Raw genomic sequence first — 21075 nt, forward strand, 5'->3', positions numbered from 1 at the left:
AGCACGTATAATAACTTTTAATTTGAAGAATTTCTGCTGCGCTTTTCCCCCTTGTTCCTGTTTCGACACAGCACTCGCTTACAGTGTTAACGACGCCTGACAGTCGTGAGTGAGCACTGCTCTCTTATTGTAAGGGTTTAAGAGATATACGAGCTTAGCTAACTAACTCTTTCTCAACTTTAAATTAAGTAATTTATTTAAGATTCTTCAGTTTGCTAAGTGCGCATATCTCCTTCGGACATTCGTTGTCATCAAGCTGCCATTATGGATCAGGTAGACGTCGTCGCAGAAGAAATAAAGGTGAGCCTTCCTAAGTAACCTAAATAAGTATTAGTGTTACTTAATCACTTTATAATCACCGGTATATCACTATATAGCAGTGATATACCGGTGCCCAGGCTGCGGCCTGTAACACGGTAATACACTAACTAACCTTAGTTATTTATAATGGTGACGTAATGTACAGTGCCGCAGGAAAACGAGTAATCATTTTAGCGCTTCCGGTTCCATAAGTCAATAAGTTTTGTTGAATGTTTTTTTTTTTTCTTCAAATACCTGAAATAAGGTCTGTGGTAAACACAAGCTGAATATAATTTCACGTTTTAATTTATTACATAAAATACACCAGTAATATTCCACTCATGTGTGTCTGTATTTTTCTTTTTAAAGTTGGTTGCTAACAAGTGGGTAAATGCGACTACAGAGGTTGTCGGGGAAATTAAACGTCATCACGCCGAACAGGAAAAAAAAAAAATACTACATCTACTGTAAATCTACTACAGCCTCGCTGTTTTCCAACTCAAACTGCCCAATTTGTAGATTTATCAATTTTATAGTATTTTTCAATTAAATAAAAAAAGATTGAAAGAGTTGTCGGAAGCTTAGTGGTGGTGACGTTGGAGCCATGCGACCGTGGTGTAGTTTGTTTACAGCCTAAATTTAGCTGTTTACTTCTGGAGATTGTATTTAGTCTTCAAAATTCAATATCTTGATGAGTAAAACGTGGAAGAATCATAAACGTGTGTTGGTCACGGAGCTTATTCTCTGCAATGGGAAAATCTTATTGGCTTTTTTGTCAAGGGAACTAGGGTGATGCTAACTTCCGGGTTGGCTTACGTCAATACGTCATCTGTACAGTACGATAATATTTGACTCTAATGTTTTCTTTTCTTTGGCTTTACAGATTACAGTTTATATATATATATATATATATATATATATATATATATATATATATATATATATAATGTATGTATATGTGTACACCACTGCTACACTGATTTCCCCATGAGGGATTACTAAAAGTATATTAACTTGTTTGGACGTTGACCCACAGTAATAAAGTGACGTCATCACCAAGACCAGTTGCTCAATGGCAGATTCCCATGTGACTGATTACAGCACGAATGCTTTCCTTAAGTTTTTGGTTGTCATTTTGTTCACCACAACATTATGATGTCAGTAATACTGTTATGTCGGCCAAGATGACATTAACCACAACAACAATAAAATAAAATAAAAATAAAAGCCCTCCTTTAGTTCAATGTTTTTATTAATCAGGGCCTAAATAATTACAATAAAAACAATTTTGTGGTTTCTATAAACAAACAAATAACTTCAGGTGACGACAGCAACAATAAACACACACACACACACACACACACACACACACACACACAAAACCAGATTTCAATATGCAGTCATTTGTTAACAAAAAGTAAACTGACATTTTCCCACAGACATTTGGGTGAGACAGATAAGTACACCCTTCCTACTTCCACAGTCATCAAGAGAGTAATTAGCAGCAAGGTCTTACTTATGAAATGCACAAGATTTGTTATTCGTCAATAACAAAGAAGCTTCCTGACATGCAGGGGTGTGCGAAGAAAAGAATTTCACTGTGCGGTAATGTATACGTGATTATATGTTTTATACATTTTTTAAAAATACTATAAAGTGCAGTAATAAATGAAACAAAGTCGCTGTTTAGTTTGACGACCCTTTGCTTTAAAAATAAATAAAGCATAGTCTCTGGTACAATTTGTGCAGTTTTATAAGGAAATGTGCTGTAAGTTTTATTGAGCATCTTGTAGAACCAGTCACAGTTCTTCTGGAGATTTTGACCGTCGCACTTGCAGCAAAACCCAGCAGCCTTCATTGTGGGTTTTTGTCCAAAAAAAGTTCTCTTGCGTAATATGCTGCTTACACACGTTTTTTCTGTAACATTTAATTTTGTGCTGAAAAAAACGAATGTTTGGAATTGGAAATTTTTTGTACTGACTCACTAATGTAGAAGTCATAAAATAAAAATCTATAACAAAGTTTGTACTAAAAAAAAAAGGGGGGGTGCCTAAGACTTTTGCACAGTACTGTATAAATAACATAACTGCCACATATCAATCAGTTATAATGAGGTGTGGTGGCTTAGGGCTGGTGGATGGATTGGGGTTTCGAATTCCGCCTCCGCCCTGTGAGTTTGCATGTTCTCCCTGTGCTTCAGGGATTTCCTCTGGGTACTCCGGTTTCCTCCCCCAGTCCAAAGACATGCGTTGTAAGCTGATTTGGCATTTCCAAATTGTCCACAGTGTGTGAATGTGTGTGTGATTGTGGCCTGCGATGGGTTGGCACTCTGTCTAGGGTGTCCCCTGCCTTGTGCCCCAAGTTCCCCAGGATCCAGGCTCCCTCATGACCCTGTGTAGGATAATAAGAATGTAAAATTTATGTTTTTGCACACAAAACCAAGCATATCTTTTGGAAAGACAGGATTATTTTTTCTATCCTAACAAAATTGGTGTCAAAATACTGGAGTGTGAAACTCCACCTTGAGATGTGTTGAAAAATGTGGCCACCACCTGCCAATCAATCCACAGGTGGCATAGATATTTATCTGGCATAGATATTTATCAAATATCTGTAACTCATTGTTAGTCGTTGTTGTTGTTTATTACATTTGTTACTTGATTTAGGAGCCTACCCACACTGTTGTTAATGTACGTTTTCTTCTTCTTCTTATACTTCCACATGGGAATCTATGGCGGCCCATTGAACACTAAAGTTTTGTAATTAAATTTGACACAGTGATTGAAGACAGTCTCAGCTACCTACACAGCAATATTGGTGTACTCTGAAATAGGTTTACTATAATAACCTTTTCTATGCAATGTTGTAATACTTGAACTGTTTGTTTGTTTGTTTGTTTGTTTATTTGTTTGTTTATTTGTTTGTTTGTTTGTTTATTTTTAGAGCCCGTGGGGTACTGTAAATGTGACCGCGACCCCTTGTTCCCTGACAGATGTGATGAGTGAACAGCTGGCCAAGCAGCTACATGAGGAATACAGCTCCTTCCTCACCTGCCCCGAGTGAGTCTAAGAGCATATGGCATAAAAAGCCATATGCCTTTTTATTGGTCTGTTTTACTCTAGTAGCATTTTATGCTGTTTTAGCATCAGCGCTTTTCTACAGAGCCCAACAGCTGGCCTCATTTATCAGTTTTTTAGTAAAGTTTTGTTGAAAATGTTTTGCAAAATTGACAAAAGTTTTGGAAACACTGATTTTCCCTCATAGTCCTGTACATTGATCACCTGTAAAGTCACACAGATCATTTCCCTTAACTCATGCCCTCAAAACTCAATGTACATAGGGCTGAAAACATGCCTGAAACGGCTTATGGCCACGCATAGACTGGCCGTAGACCGGTCCTCGGTTTCTATGGCGACGTTTCTTATGTCATAATTAAATGACTAGTTTTATTCAAATTAACGGGTTTGCTCACTTTCGTTATTTTTTAATATTCTTTAATCAGTGTAATTAATATAAAACAACTTGGTTTCACAAAATTGTCTCAATGGTATTCTAGCATGATTTTAGTATCCTAGCATGAGAATGTGTTTTGTATAGAGACTATAAAGCACTTTGTTACGACCCCGGTCTAGGGTTGAGGTGTAACATAAAAGAAAGTATAAACAAAAATAAAAATGAGGTTTCAAAATCATTGAAATCTTACAAATTTAATGATTACAAGCAAGAGGAAAGAAGCAATCCAAAACAAACAATCCCTAAGAAAGCAAATCTCTTCAGGGCTGGGCAAGGCCAAAATAATAAGCAGAACAGTCACTACCTTGTCCCGTATCAATTTAAATTACCTAACAAAAAAAAAGTTATTTAAAAAGAAAATACAGAGTCTAACCTGACTCCCTAACTGAGGCAAAAACAGCGAACAAAAGATACACCCAAAAATAATGGCACCCAACCCCTACAGCTTTCGTGATTATTAGAAAATAAATATTTACAATGAAAGATATATTTACAATGGAGGCGTACACTCAGCCACAACACAAGACAAAACGGGGGAATGGGACAACACAAGCTTCTACCACTCTTTCACTCACACACAATACCACAAGCAAGCGATTTCACTCAAACACCGGGAAAAATATTCGCTACTCAATAGTATGCCCACAATCACAGATAAACCACACATCCGCGTTCCTCCCGACATATCGTTCTTCCGCCTTTTTAAATGACGCACAATCTTCTCCTCTCCAATCCCGGTGCAGCACGTCAGCACGTTGAATTGGGGCGGAGCGACCTGTGAGAGCGAAACAGGGAGAGAGAGAGAGAGAGAGAGAGCGCGCGCGCACACACACACACACACACACACACTACGTCTCCTGACGTAACAACTTCTAGTAGCTCAGGTGTCTCATGATGTCTGCTAAATGCTTTAAAAAACGTAAACAGTATTCATCATGTATAACTAGGGCTGCACGATTATGGCCAAAATGATAATCCCGATATTGAGATCTCGATTATTTATCACGATTATTCATTGATTTTAGGGATGACATATTTTTATTGCACTTTCACATTTAAATAAACAGACCGCTGCTTTCACCTCCATGTTGTGTTACATCCCTGCTAATATACAAATCTTTGCATCAAATTAGACTGGTCCTTAAAGTGCATCATCTTGTAGAAGCAAAATATCAATAAAATCGTACCCAAAATATAGGATAAGTAAAAATACCATCAACCAAATGAAAATATGCATCAAATATAACAATATGCAACCAAATGAAAACAATTCAGGCGAATGCAGAAAAGGCAATAACAGTGTTTACAGGAGGAGAGACACAAGACAATTTCTATTAGGAGATTACAAAAATTTAGGAGCACAGTTGAAGTTAAGTGTTGGGGGGTTTTTTTGTTTTTAAAGAGATGGTAGCATTAATGTTCCACAATATAACACACAAGTAGGCATGAGAAAACTTGAGCTTGTCAATTATGACAGAATTTAGGAACATAATGTGGGATCAATAAAAGATGGCGGTTGTGAGATCGGGAAGTTGAGAGAAGCAGATGATGTTCAGTGTTACTCGTCATCATAATGGCTTCTCTGCAGTATTTACACACTTGTTCGGTTGACTGAGGAGATGAAAAGCAGTGTGAAAGTAACTGTTGCTCAGTGTAGATGCATTTTGGACTTCCTGTAGTTTTTATTCCAATTGTATTCTACAACTCCGAACAGGTCACTCGCACCGGTGCGAATAAATATTTATTCACAGTCGCACAAAGTACTTTTCAGTCGCAAACACGAGTGAAATGGTGGCACTGTAGAGCCCTGAGTTTATCTGCAAAGTTTTTTCCTGTTCGGCGTGATGATGTTTAATGTCCTCGACAACCTCTGTAGTGCCATTTAGCATCATGCTAGTGTCATAATTTCTACTTGAATAAGCGCTGGAGCTCGCAGAGAAACTGGCAGCTCAAGTGCTAAAATGCTAACTCGTTTCCAGGTTTGGCGTTACATAATGACATCATCCCGGCGCCGCTCTATGTGATTGGCTGTAAGTGTAGGAAGCACTTGATTTGAGTGGAGAAAACAGTGGAGTTTTCTATGAGCGGAGGACGAACTTTAAAAGTTTAATATCGTAGTCGATCATGTTCGTTTAATCGTGGGCAGTCAAAATCGTAATCGCGATCGATATTCGATTAATTGTGCAGCCCTATGTATAAGCCGTACATAATTATGCAATAATCCATGCAAATTATATGACTACACTTGTAGTCGACAAAGTTAAGGTTTAGTCTTCTTATGCACACAGCAGTATGAGTAGGATACGAACGTTTGTGTGAAAATACTGGATTTTTAAATTAAAACCAATTTTCTTGCTCCTATGCGCGAATTGCAATTAAATCTGTTTGTATTCAGCTTGACAATGATAATGAGTCTTTATTGATTACGTATACATTACAGCACAGTGAAATTCTTTTATTCGCATACCCCGGCATGTGAGGAAGTTGGGGTCAGAGCGGAGTCACTCATGATACAGCGCCTCTGGAGCAGAGAGGGTTAATGGCCTTGCTCAAGGGCCCAACAGTGGCAGCTTGGCAGTGCTGGGGCTTGAACCCCCGACCTTCTGATCAGTAACCCAGAGCCTTAACCGCTAAGCCACCACTGCCCCATAAATGAGAATTAGGGCTGGGTGATATGGGAAAAAATATTGTATCACGATACTTGAGGACATTTCTACTGTATGAAACATGATGTATATCACAGTATATGATTTAGCTAACAAACTGTTTGCAAAACAGTAGTAAAATAAACCAAAAAAATCATTAAACTGAGTTTGATGATACTTTCATTTAATGCCTACAAAGACAAAGAAGATTAAGGTTTTTTTTTTCCCCTTGTATTACGTCAAATCAGTAGCATCCATTCAGTACCATTTTAATTTGTAATGATTAAAAACGTAAAAAAAAAAATCACCATACCTACGATATTTCAGAAAATCCTATATCGCGAAATTGTTTATCACGATATCGACGTTATATTGATATATCGCCCAGCCGTAATGAGAACCCTACCGGGATAAATCCTGTAATGCTGCTAAAATCTGTGCAGCACTGCACGCTAAGCCAGAAATGTTGTTCGGAGACTCTGACTGATATGTCTTACAGTTCTGACAGTTATATGGACACATCTAACCCAGAATCATCTCAAAAATCATGTCATTATTACGTTTTGTTCTTTTCAGTGACTTGGACCTTGCCAGTATACAGCAGGAGACGGAAACATCCAGTGACCTGATGTTGGCTCAGATGCTTCAGATGGAGTTTGATAGGGAGTTTGACACACAGTTGCGCAGAGAAGAAAAGAAGTTCAATGGAGAGAGCAAAGGTAAACCTATCTTGAATCCATATACTGAAGAGCGACTGATCAATGCTAAGAATAAGAGACAGATCTACAGAGGACAACTAGTGATTAGTCAAAGACCTGCATGTTTATCATGCGGTACGTATTCTGTATGAACAGACTTTCTAGCACAAAGTTATTAAGTATTTAAGTGCATGAATTATTGGTCTTTTCTAGTGTCGATTTCCTTTGAAAACTACCGCATGGTTCACCCATTTGAGGACAGTGACAGCTCTGATGATGAAGTAGATTGGCAGGACACGCGCCATGACCCTTATCGCCTTGGTAAGTGTTCGTTTTTCATGAATCAACAATGAATTGCTTGGCATGAGTTACCCTAAGCCTAATACATGTACACCAGTGCCACGCGTAGTTTTATTCAATTGTCTTATTGTAGTCGTAGTCATTGTGCATAACTGTGCACCCATCTAGTAGAGTTGATAGGCACAGTTCTCGATTTTTGTTTACGCCTGACCCACATTAGGTTTCATGCTACTTGTTTAGATTACAAGCTATTGCCAGCTGAACAACATATCTAGGAGAATACTGTTCATTTATTTCTTTTATTTGGTACATTCATATTGTCCTGTAATGTTTCGACATCTTATTATTTATTTTTTTCCAGATAGCTCTTTACTTTTTTTAATATTGCCGGCTTGAACCTCTAGAGAAGAAACACAAAATAGACTAGGGGCACTGCAGACAGTCCATGCTAGCTAGCAAGGAAGCCCACTTGCAAAGAGGTCCAGACTTGGAAGCTTTAGTCTCTTTTTATTGTGATATTTTTCTCTCCTACAGTTAAAAGCTACAGCCAGAATGAAATATCATCTCAAATCATTGTTGGTCTTAAGATATTTAGGTTAATAATAACAAGATTTGTGCCTATTTTAATTGATGTGGAGGTGGTATATATTTTGTGAAAATGAGTAAACAGACCAGGCATTTTCAAAGCAACACATTTTAACAGCAGTTGCAGTGCCCTCCACTAATATTGGCACCCTCGGTAAATATGAGCAAAGAAGGCTGTGAAGAATTGTCTTTATTGTTTAACTTTTTGATCTTTTTGTTAAAAAAATTCTACTACTCTGCTCTCATATATATCAAACAATTGCAAACACAACACAAGTTTATATATATAAAAAAGGTGTGCAACAGTTATTGGCACCCCTGTGAATTCATATGAGGAAAAATATATTTGAAGTATATTCCCATTGATATTTAAAAAAATTTTTAGTACACCTGGGTGACTAGGAACAGGAAATTGTTCAACCATGACTTCCTGTTTCACAGGGGTATAAATATGATGTAACACACAGGCCAAATTCTTTTGGTCATTCATAAAAATGGGTAAGAGCAAGGAATATAGCTGTGATATGCGGCAAAAGGTTGTTGAGCTTCACACAATGGGAAGTGTCTATAAGAAAATAGCACAAGCGTTGAAAATGCCCATTTCCACCATCAGGGCAATAATTAAGACATTCCAGTCAACTGGAAATGTTATGAATCAACCTGGAATTGGACGTGTGTCTATATCGTCTCAACACACTGTGAAGAGGTCGGTTCGAGTGGACAAAAAATCTCCAAGGATCACAGCTGGAGAATTGCAGAAGTTAGTTTCGTCTTGGGGTCAGAAAGTCTCCAAAACTACAATCTGAAGTCACCTACATCACCTCAAGTTGTTTGGAAGGGATTCAATAAAAAAGCCTCTACTCTCATCCAAAAACAAACTCGAGCGTCTTCAGTGTGCCAGACACTACTGGAACTTCAAATGGGATCGGGTTCTATGGTCAGATGAAACCAAAATAGAGCTTTTTGGTAATTTGGTGAGGTGGTTTCGGCACACGCAGAGAGGTAGCCATACGGAAAAGTACCTCATGCCCATGGTTAAATATGGAGGTGGATCTTTAATGTTTTGGGGCTGTTTTTCTGCCAGAGGACCTGGACATTTTGTTAGGATACATGGCATCATGGACTGTATCAAATATCAACAGATATTAAATGAAAACCTGAATGTCTCTGCCAGAAAGCTTCAAATGGGCCGTGGTTGGATCTTCTAGCAGGATAATGATCCAAAACATACATCAAAATCAACACAAAAATGGTTTACTTAAATTTCTTGCATTTAAAAAAATGCAGTGTTGGAGAGAGTCTACAAAGCGAGATGATGCTGAACTGTCACTTTTGGTAACCTAAACCTCATATGGCCTTGATATTATGTGTGATTTTAACAGAAAAGCCAACCACTACACCAAAGAAGGGTTTTGCAGGGAAAGGCAAGAACATTACCACGAAACATGACGAGGAGGTCTGCGGACGTAAAAACACCGCACGAATGGATAATGTAAGTTAGTTACCGTGTGGATATTTCTGTAAAGCTGCTTTGAGACAATAGCTGCGTTTACATGGACAACAATAATCCACTCTTAATCCGATTAAGACCATACTTTGATTAAAAAACTACCATGTAAACAGCAATTTTTACTTACCTTAATCTAATTAAGGTCATACTCGAACTAAGCTCTAATCGAATTAAGACGTGTGGTGTACTCCTGTTTTAGTCGCATTATGGACGTGTATTACAGACATGTAAACACTTTAATCACACTATTAACGTCGTGTGAGTTTTCTCTGCATTTTGCGACAGGACGCGATCACACACGGCAGTTTTACGTTTTACGGCCAAACAAGAGAGTTCGGCTGCGTCCCAAACCGCAAACTTTCCTACTATAGGCCTGTAGTGGGGAAAAATACACGTACACGGCTATTGTATAGACGGTAATTACGCGGTTTGGGACGCAGCCCACGGCTTCAAGCAGTCGTCTATTTGCACGTATAGCATGACAAATAATTAACTGCACTTGAAGCGTTCGTAAAAAAAAAAAAAAACACCCAAAACTGTATACGCAACCATAACGAAGACGAACTGTATGTTGATATGTGAAATTCTGGAGGGACGGCGTGGTGTGGTGAGGTAATGACACGGGCTCTTAATCTAATTATGTTCTAGAACATGTAAAACAGGTACATGACAGGAGTATTCTAAAAGCGACTCATGTAAACACCTTAATCACATTATTATCTTAATCAGAGTAAGGTCAATAATTAGATTACTGCTGTCCATGTAAACGTAGTCAATGTCTATTGTAAAAAGCGCTATACAAATAAAAATAAATTGAAGTTTCCTCTTACTATATTTAGAATATGCATAATGGGTCAAGAGTACACGTATTTCTAGGCTGCTTTTCCAACAGTCTTTACATCCCCACCTATGCTAAGAACATGTTGACATGTTGGCCCAAGTTTTAATAATAATAATAATAATTATTATTATTATTGTAGTGTAATAATTTATCGTGTAGCAAACTTGTTTCCAGTTTCTGGTTTTCTTTTTTCCTTTTTTTTTTTTTTAGTTACTCTGCTTGACCTTTTCTCATACAGCCTTCCTTCTCAAATGTCCCCTGTTTCTTTATGTTGCACAGTTTGCTCCAGAGGTGCATGTAGGTGATGGGATAGGCATGGACCTGAAGTTGTCAAATCCAGTGTACAACTCTCTGAAAAGACATTGTCAAACTGAGCAGAGACGCAGCGCCCGACTTCATGAGAAAAAGGAGCACTCAACTGCTGTAAGTCCTACACAATAATGGAGAGTGGATTTACACATGAAAAGTTATCACTACCCACTACATTTGCACAATTTTACTATTTACTTAAATATACAGTGTATATTTACACTGGTTGTGTCCGCTTTCAAATCTGTCGTGCCTATGCCTTGTACTACTGTTTCTACTGCCTCACTTGCAATGCTTTTTTTTGTTTTATTTTAACCATTATAAAATATAGCTCTATAGCCCTCTCTGAAACTATTGGAATGGGAAGGCCAAGTCATTTCTTTTTGCTGTAGACTGAAGACATACGGGTTTGAGATCAAAAGATGAACATGACAAGAGGGTTTAGAATTTCAGCTTTTATTTTGTAGTATTTATATGTAGACGTGTTAAATGACATAGAACATAGCACATTTTGTATCAGACCACCCAGTTTGTAGGCAAGCAAAAAATATTGGAACGTGTGACTGACAGGTGTTTCTTGTTACCCATGTGTGTCCTTTTAGATTGATTGATTGTTTAAACAATAAATAGCTCAAGAGAACATCTGCTCTTGGTTTTAGCCTTCAGTTTCACCTGTGAAAACTCCATTTGTTGTTAAAAAGGATAAGTCAACATGCAGATCAGGGAGCTGTGTATAGGAGAAAATCAAGCCATTTTGAAGCCGAGAAAAGAGAGACACTTTTGGAGGCATTGGACAAACATTGTGAGAGCTGTGAAGATAAACCCAAACACAACAGTCAGTCAGTACGTTTACATAGACAACAATAATCCGATATTAACCCATTCTGGCTTTTCCACATGATTGTTTGCAAACATCAGAAGGGCAGCGATGTTCTTTTTGGATAGCAGTGACTTTCTCCTTACAGGGCAGCCACGCATACCATTTGTTATTCAGTGTTCTCCTGATGGTGGACTTATGAACATTAACATTAGCCAATGTGAGAGAGGCCTTGGTTACAACCCGGTCTAGGTCGGGATGCAACATACAAAAAAATAAAATAAAAAAAGAAAAGGGTTGGCGAGACCACGATTGTGTTTGCTTTGTTTTTATTCGCCAGACGGAGCACTTTTTATATATACATTGGTTTCAATCTTCAGAAACCGGCCAGGCCAAAATAATAAACAAAAATACCCTCTAATGTTACCAGAATAAAACTAACTAAACTACAAGAAAAGAAAACAAAAATACACCGTCTTCCCTCACTCCCTAGCTAACCCAAAACCAGGAGAAAAGAAGAATCAACACAAATGGCGCAGACTTCCTACTAACCACTCTTTAACCATGCACTATTTACAGAGGCGACTATTAGTGTGTTAATTTCCAAAATAATATATACATATATACACAAAAGTATCACATGAATCGTAACTGGGCAGAGCATAAACAAAGTCAAATCAGGCATAGGGTCATACACAGGCGGAATAGTCATACACAGGCAAAAAGAACTTCTCTCTATACACAAAGCAATGGCAATGACCTGCCCTGAGATGGAGACTGACGAGGCTTAAGTACACTTCCCGGAAACGTGAAGGCAACCAATCCTGTTGCACAAGGCCGGAGCAGGCGTGGACAAGACGTGATCATCCATTAGCAAGCCGGAACGTGACGCATGCAGTAGGCAGGGCCTAGGGAAGGGGGAGGAGACAAAAGAAACCCATCCCACCACCGACATAGACGCACAAATAGCACATAGAGTAAACAGAAATGCATTGGATAACGTAACACCTTTAGTTGCTTAGAGGTTACCCTGGTTTCCTTTGTGACCTCATGGACTATTACACGTCTTGCTGTTTGAGTTTGTTGGTCTTCACTCCTGGGGAGGGTAACAATGGTCTTGAATTTACACCATTTGTACACAATCTATCTGACTGTGGATTGGTGGAGTCCTTACTCTTTACAGATGGTTTTGTAACCTTGTCCAGCCTGATGAGCATCAACAACTCTTTTTGGGGGGGGGATAAATCTGGAATGGGACAAAAAGCAAATATGGGCGTGATTGGTCAGGTGTTCACATTCTTTTGGCCATGTGGATATTTATTTATTTATTTATTTATTTATTTATTTATTAATTATTTTAAAAATGGTAGTTCAGTGTACTTTCTGACAAAAGGTAATAAACATTATAGGCCAGTTTTATTTAGTAAAAAATATTTGTGAAAGCAGTAAAAAAAAAAGGAAGTTTTAAAGGCAATTGCTAAACATTCAATGACGGAAGAATATTAGACAGAAATATGTTGCCATAATGGTGCTCTTATCAAATTCAAAAATAAGCAAGAAAAATTAATTGCATTATATCTCTATAAATTGTAAAATCTAGTGATGATTTTTCTTTCTAAATTTTTACATTTACAGATGATGTGCTCAATTTTAATTGTTTCCATCTATAGGAGCATGCAGTGGACCCCAAGACCAGATTGCTCATGTACAAAATGGTGAATGCAGGAATCCTGGAGAACATTAATGGATGTATCAGCACAGGGAAAGAGTCTGTCGTGTTTCATGCTGATGGAGGGAGGTGAGTGCAGGCTGTATCTGTGAATTACAATGGTCAAGGTTTCGAGCCGAGGTTCCCAAAATTACAGGTTGCTTCGTTTACAAATGGGCTTCCAAGAGAAATTCACCATTTCCTCTTTTGTTTCTGTCATTTATTTTACAAATTACTATTAGAAATATCGAAGATGGATTGTGTGTATTAATGCTTTGAAATGTTTCTACGAGCCACATTCAGACAAGCCACATATAAATTTGATATGGTACATTTTTTCACTATTCTAACACTGTACTAGTGTAGGTTCAGCAAGAAATATAGTCCTATCCAAATTTCCCTATCCATCTACCTCCACTAAACAAACTAATGTTGTGTATCAAATCACGTACTTGTGTACTATTCTAGGCTGTTTTTGAGTACTAACACTAACCCTTTTTCCTATTACAATTAGTGTTTGAATAAATAAAACCTAGCTTTTAAACCTACCAATTTTTTTTTTTTTTTTAAGATTATTAAATACTTTGGAGAGTTTTCGAGTCTCAGACATTTATCACAATGGCAGCAGAAAGTTTTGAGAGCCAAAGATTGTTAGTGTGTTTTAATATTGCTGTGCATAAAATCGCTAAACATGTTACAGATTGACTTGGAAACCTAGCAGACAGGGAAGTTTTGGCTCGGACATGCCACCTAGTGAATGTCACTTTTAAATCTTCCTGATGTACAGTTAGGTCCATAAATATTTGGATTTGGAAAACATTATTATTTTAGCTGTCTACCACAGTATATTGGGGTTGAAATGGAATAATAAATATTCCTCAAAGGGCAGACTTTCAGCTTTACTTTAAGAGTATATATGGTCCCCTCCCGCACGGTTTTAAGGGAACATAATGGAACAATTGGCTGCTCAGCTGTTACATGGTCTGTATCAAAGTCAACCGTCAAAAGAAGACTTTGCCAGAATACATAGAGAGGGGTTACTAAAAGATGCCTCAACAGCAGGAAGTCCAGGCTAAACATAATTTATTCTTTAAAAAGCTTGTACAGTTCTGGAACAACATCCTCTGGACAGATGAGACGATGATTAACTTGTGCCGGAATGATGGGAAGAGATGAGTATGGAGAAGGGAAGGAACTGCTCATGAAGGGAAGCATGCCATGTCATCTTATGGCTGCCAGTGGAACATGTTCCCTTGTATCTATTGATGATGTGACTGCTGATAATATCAGCTATGATATCAGTGCTATTATCTACTTCAGAACTCACCATTCGCTCGAATCGGATGTATATACCCTGAAATTAAAGCTGAAAGTCTTCATTTGTTTTAGTGCATTCAGTTCATTATTATGTACTGCTGTAGACATCTAAAATGTCAATGACTTTGTCAGTGTCCAGATGTTTATGGACCTGACTGTACATGAGCTATACAGGCAAGTGTGTGAACAATGCTGCTTGTGTCGCCACAGGATGCACATGGAAAAAGTGTAAACCAAACCCCTCTGCCTTGCATCCAAGACATTGTTCAAGAACACTGTATGATCTAAATGCCATCAGAAGATGTCAACTCCTTAGTGACACATTCTTCTCTTCTTCCTTTGTTGAATAAAATGTATTCTGCTGGATTCTCTTCACTTTTATGAAATTATGAGTGGATTATGTAGGGAATTGTCTGGTTGAGAAGCCAGGGACCATGTAGTTTTAAAACCTCTATTGGAAATCGCAAATTGCAAAATGTATTGTCTTTGCACCAGGGGTCATGCATATGCTTACACTTAAAGAAAAACTATTTCTTGTCATGCATGTCAACATTTTCGGCAAATGTCTAATGACAAATGATTAATTTGAGTGCTATTTATTTATTTTAAATTTCAAGCATTTAAAAGCCTAGTGCGTACACACCAGGCACGAGTTGAATTTGCTCGTACTGGTTCAAAAGAGTTAATATCGGACTTGTTTATACATTGAAAAACAGCTGAAATGTAGTAATGTTGCTCTAAATCATCTCTTAGCTTCGAGGAGATGCTAATTCCACAGGAGTGTGTCCTCAAGGTCTTCAAGACTACGTTGAATGAATTCAAGAACCGGGACAAATACATTAAGGACGACTACCGCTTTAAAGAGCGTTACAGTAAGCTGAATCCTCGTAAGATCATCCACCTGTGGGCTGAAAAGGAGATGCACAACCTGACCAGGTAAGACTCCAACACCCTTATATGTAAGCGAGCAGTTCTCCACTATTGCTATTTTTGAGGTTTATATCTGCGACTATCCTTAATTTTCAGTTTAATACAACAGTATTAAAAAGGCTCTTTTTTTTTAAAAGGCGTTTTTGTCTCTAGTCTAATCTGGTCTTTCTGTTTTTCCAACCGGGTGGGATGTAAATGCCCTCAAATTAATGTCAAATTAAATGATTTAATTTTAACTCCAATATATACTGTGTAGGCAGCTAAAATAATAACAACTTTGTTAATGTCCATAATATTTATGGACCTCACCATACTGTACGTCTTTCTCTTGGATACATTTACAGGATGAAAAAAGCTGGGATTCCCTGCCCAGAAGTGGTGATTCTGAAGAAGCATATTCTTGTAATGTCTTTTATTGGTCAGAACCATGTGCCAGCTCCTAAGATAAAAGATGCCATGCTAACTTCTGAGGACCTGAAGAAGGCATATTACCAAGTACTACAGGTATACTCTCCCCAGATTTCAATTTGCTATAATTAGGACATTTTCCCTTTACTTGTTGAAAATGACTTGTTTTTTCAGAAAGAAGATTAGAGTAGAATACAACTTCCCTTGATAAACCTTTCAACACTTTATGCATAAGTAATGGCATGAAAACTGATTTTTAAGGAGTTACTGTCACAGACACACAAGATACATGAAAATATTAAAGAAAACATTCCACCAACAGTTTCACTATTCATTAGTTTCATCATTGGAGCATCTGTATCAAACCTGTGTCTGGTCAGAGTATGTATAAAGTCACCATAATATTTCAACAGCCTAAAAATGCTTGATTTGCAATTAAATCAAATAAATTGGTTCCATTCCATTGCTTATGCGCACCAAAATGGTGGACTTTTATTCAAAGTATTAGCTATGATATTCCAAGATAAAGCATTTCTCCGGAATACTCATGACTAGAATACCCAGCAAAAATAATTATTTGTAGGGCACTGTAGTTCTTCTTTTTCTCCATAGATGATGCAGCAGCTGTTTCAGCAGTGTAACCTTGTTCATGCTGACCTGAGTGAATATAATATGCTCTGGCATGAGGGACAGGTGGGGAAATTCTCAGTCATTTTCACTTTCAAATTCTGTTTTAAAATGCTTATTTAGTTATTGTAATATTAGAATTAGTATGATTCTTTTATAGGTGTGGTTGATTGATGTGAGCCAGTCGGTTGAGCCCGCTCACCCTCATGGTCTGGAGTTTCTGTTCCGAGATTGCAGGAATGTATCTACAGTAAGTGTCTCCCTACATAATGTTCTATTGCCCAGTTATTGTTTTTATTTCTACATATTCAAGCTCATCATAACTTTTACAGCATTCTTAATAGATTCAGCTGGGTCTTTCCACAGTGTTTTATTACATACAATAATTGCAGTAATTTATTCACATGCATTTTTTCCCCCCGCTTAAGTTTTTCCAGAAAGCTGGAGTAACAGAAGCTATGCATGTGTATGAGCTCTTTAACACTGTGTCTGGACTGAAAATCACGAGTGACAATGAGGCAGATTTCTTAGCCCAGGTAAGTGTACAATGATTGAACTGTTTAAACTTTTAACTTTATAAAAAGTTTTTTTTTTTTCTTTTTTCTCAAATACTATGTTTTTTTTTTTTGGTGTAGAACAGTGTTTCCTAAATCAATCCATATGTCTTTACAGATTCAGGAACTGGAGAAGATGAATGAGGACCATGTCCAAAAGCGAAGCAAGAAGGCCTGTACCAATACTTGTGAGAATGGCCCACCTCTGTTAAATGAGGATGATTAACAATAAGATAACATCCAGAAAAAAGGCAGGTTCACAAGTTGAGAGGGGTAAAATGTGAGGATGTATAAGTGCATTACACAGCATTTTCTGCTGACTAGGCATCTGAAACACCCATCTTTACACACCTTTTGATGGATTGCTTCAAATAGCAAGTAAATGGTGTACTAATAGATCAACTATATTAGTACGCAGCAGCATCAAATCTTCCGTTTGAGCACAACCTGTTATTGATCAGTGTTGCAATATGGGCTAATAATGGGACAGAATGAGATATGTGCAAATAGATTAGTAAATATGACACGGTGTCATATTTCTCTCTACATAAAAAATACCAGTTAGCATGAATCGAATGCTTATTTAAAGCATTTGGTTGGTGCTGAACATGCTTGATGCGTTGATGTTTTCTGATTTTTGTGGCTTTATCTTAATGTTGCTGTATGCTGGCTTCATGTAATATTTTACAGCTCATGGAGAAATGAATAAACTTTGAAATTGGTAAATGGAATGTGATTAATCAAATGTTTAAGCACACGTTACCAGAAGGTTACAATCTATGCCTTATGTATTTATAACTAGTGATGGCAGGATGAAGAGTCAATCGTTAATTTTTCAAAGTTTCAAATTGGACGTTCAAGACAGCTTCACGACTTCTGTGTTTCAGCACACATAGTGCAGTGTCGTGTAGTCTATAGAGACATCATATCAATTACTGAGAGATTTTCTTTGATTTCAGCTCTTCAAACACACCTGAGAATGTGATCAGTAGTATTACATCATCGCAACATATCATTTACTTCCAGGTGGATAACTCCAGTAGCGCTGCATTGGTATAACAGAATTATCGGAGATATTCAACCAATATATTCGGGGGAAAAAACAAAAACTTTCAGTGATTTTGTACCTTTTAAATACTGGAAGTTGTTCAACTTGGATCTAATTTTAATATTAGCAAAACTGTTGTTTCATGTCAATCACTTCCCATAACAGGACAGTGTGTGTTTAGCACTGACTTTATATAAGTAGTAAAAAAAAATTTTTTAAGTTACTAAAAGCAGTATTGATCATCTATTTGTATTGTATTAAAAGTGACCAATAAACTAAAGTTAAACATGTCAGACTGAAGTGCATACAAACGTTCGCTGGGAAAAGGTCAACCTATTAGTTTGGTAACATGGATAGATGGTTTTAAACTCGTCGCTTTTTCTGTACTGTGGAACTGAGGGATTGAGATATCTCCTGAGTGACTTTATTCATGTTTGTCCTAATGTCTTCTTAGACAGTTAAGCTAAGCATAGGAACATATTTTAAAGCATCAAAAGTGCACTCATGGAGCACCTGTACACCTATTCATTCATGCAATTATCTAATCAGCAAATAGTGTGGTAGCAACGCAGCGCATAAAATCATGCGGATACGGGCCAGCAGCTTCGGCTAATGTTCACATCAGCCCTCAATAGTGGGGGGAAAATGTGATCTCTTTGAATTTGTGTGATCTCGTGATTGTTGGTGCCAGATGAGCTGGTGTGAAAACTGCTGATCTAGGATCTAGTCTCTAGAGATTACCCAGAATTGTGCAATAAAGAAAAAAACATCCAGTGAGCAGTAGTTCTGTAGACCGAAGCACCTTGTTGATTAGAGAGGTCAACAACGAATGTCTAGAGTGGTTCAAGCGGACAGAAAGGCCACATTAACTACGATAGCCATTCTGTACAATTGTGAGCAGAATGTTGAACTTTGAGGAGGGAAGGCTACAACAGCAGAAGACCACGTCAGGTTTTTTTTTCTTGAGCGCCGAAAGATGAGAAAGCTGAGTGGGCACAGGCTCACCATAACTGGACAATTTAAATCTGGTAAAAATGTAGCCTGCTCTGATGAATATCCATTTCTTCTGAGCCACACAGATGTTAGGGTCAGAATTTGTTCTTTCCTTGTTGAAGAAAACCCCTTTCACAACATTTAGCCAAGTCAAGAAGACTCTGGAGGATGTACAGTATGTGTATCTACAGTATTGAAGTCTACAATCAAGAGATGCCTTCATGAATGTAAATACATATGGTTTACCTCAAGATGCAAATCACTAGTAACACTCAAGAACAGAAAGCCCAGATTAGATGTAAAAACACCTGACCAGTTCTGATGCAATGTTAACTTGTACAAGACTGATGGGAAGAGTATGGAAAAAGGAAAGGAAGCGCTCATGTTCCAAAGCATACCACGTCATCTGACAAACATGTGGAGGCAGGGTTATGACATGGGCATGTATGGCTGCCAATGGAGCTGGGTCACTGGTGTTTTATTGATGAGGTGACTGCTGATAGAAGTAGCAGGATGAATTCTGAAGTGTATAGAGCTATCAGGAGGATCTGATCATTTTTATTCACAAAAGCCACTGAGATGCTTGTTTAGTCCCTTGCAAAAAAAAAAAAAATTAATCTTACTAAACAAAATGAAGAAAAAACTACAAACCCAAGAAAGACAACCACCTGAGCAGATTAATAATACGTTTATAACTTTCTTTCAAGACATATACTCAGAAGTTAACACCGTCTTCAACAATATCAGTCTAACAAAATTAACAAGAACAAGCAAAGTCCACAGACAAACCAATAGAAGCAAGAGATCTATAATGCCAATAACCATAGGCCCAACAATAAAGCACCAGGACCTGATGGCCTTCCTGCTGAGTTATGTAAGCAGTTTTCAAAGTTTCAACAGAAACCCCTTCGGTGGTCTGGATCAAAAGGAAGTAGAATAGACGGTTACATTTGTAACAGTCATTCCATAACTGATGCCTTGATCATCCGGGTAGAATGGCCAGAGGATGAGCGTGACCTTTTATATGCTACCCACATGGGATCATGGGGAAAGGTGACAGCTACTGGTTCTCAGCAAGGGAACGAACAAACCGGAAATCTAAGTAGTTCCAAAGGAAACTAGTCATAGAACCATGGTTACATATGTCATCTTTCATTGTTCTAGGTAATTTTTTTAATCTTCGGCTATAATCATCAATTTTTATTGATAAAAATTGCTTGTCCTCAGCCAATTTTGACACATTTGTCACACTCCAATACAGCAGACTCCAACTGATATGTGCTGGGCCCTGGCTACAAGGACAAGCCAGGGCCCAGTGTGCCAGTAGCTTTTTCAATTCCTGTGTTGATAGTTAAGAGAAATAGAACAGTGAATCTGCTGAGAAAGAGAAAACGCTTTGCAGATTCTGCAAATTTAGCATTAATTCCTCGTCAGCCACAACCTGATGCAAAAAATGGGACAGATGGGAAAGTTTTTAATACACTAAATTTAGCCTTATTAAATATTAGGTCTCTGGCAGGAAAAACATTTTTAATTAATGATTTTATGATCAAGCACAATCTTAATTTCATGTTTTTAACTGAAACTTGGTTAGACCAAGATACCAGTGCAGCTGTTCTTATTGAGTCTTCCCCTCCAAACTTCAGTCTTGTAAGTGAAAATAGGGTAAACAAGAAAGCAGGTGGAGTTGCCATTTTGTTTAATGACTCTCTACAATGTAAGATGTCGTCTTATGGAAATTTTGATTCTTTTGAATATGTGGCTCTTCAATTGAATTCCTCTTCTCAATCTATACTTCTAAATGTTTACAGACCACCTAAATACTGTGCAGCCTTTTTTGATGACTTTTCCAAGCGAATGGCTATAATTTTGTATTGACTTTGACTGTGTAGTTATTGTTGGTGATTTTAACATCCATGTTGACAACCCCCAGGACAGAGAGAGTGTGTGTGGTGTTCTTGATAACTATGGA

The 21075-nt window shown here is 37.7% G+C and overlaps 1 protein-coding gene across 1 annotated transcript; it reads left to right on the forward strand.

Annotated features, from left to right (window-relative positions):
- The first annotated feature begins 58 nt into the window (after positions 1-58).
- Positions 59-20334, forward strand: riok3 (RIO kinase 3 (yeast)). The gene is made up of 13 exons (XM_053621468.1): positions 59-300; positions 3244-3359; positions 7035-7177; positions 7370-7477; positions 9424-9533; positions 10672-10815; positions 13189-13316; positions 15297-15479; positions 15818-15977; positions 16494-16574; positions 16669-16758; positions 16937-17044; positions 17181-20334. The coding sequence occupies exons 1-13, from the start codon at positions 265-267 to the stop codon at positions 17286-17288; spliced, it is 1515 nt and encodes a 504-aa protein (XP_053477443.1). The 5' UTR covers positions 59-264; the 3' UTR covers positions 17289-20334.
- Positions 20335-21075: the final 741 nt, after the last annotated feature.

Source organism: Ictalurus furcatus, chromosome 1 (genome assembly GCF_023375685.1).
Source record: "Ictalurus furcatus strain D&B chromosome 1, Billie_1.0, whole genome shotgun sequence".
Taxonomy (NCBI): Eukaryota; Metazoa; Chordata; class Actinopteri; order Siluriformes; family Ictaluridae; genus Ictalurus; species Ictalurus furcatus.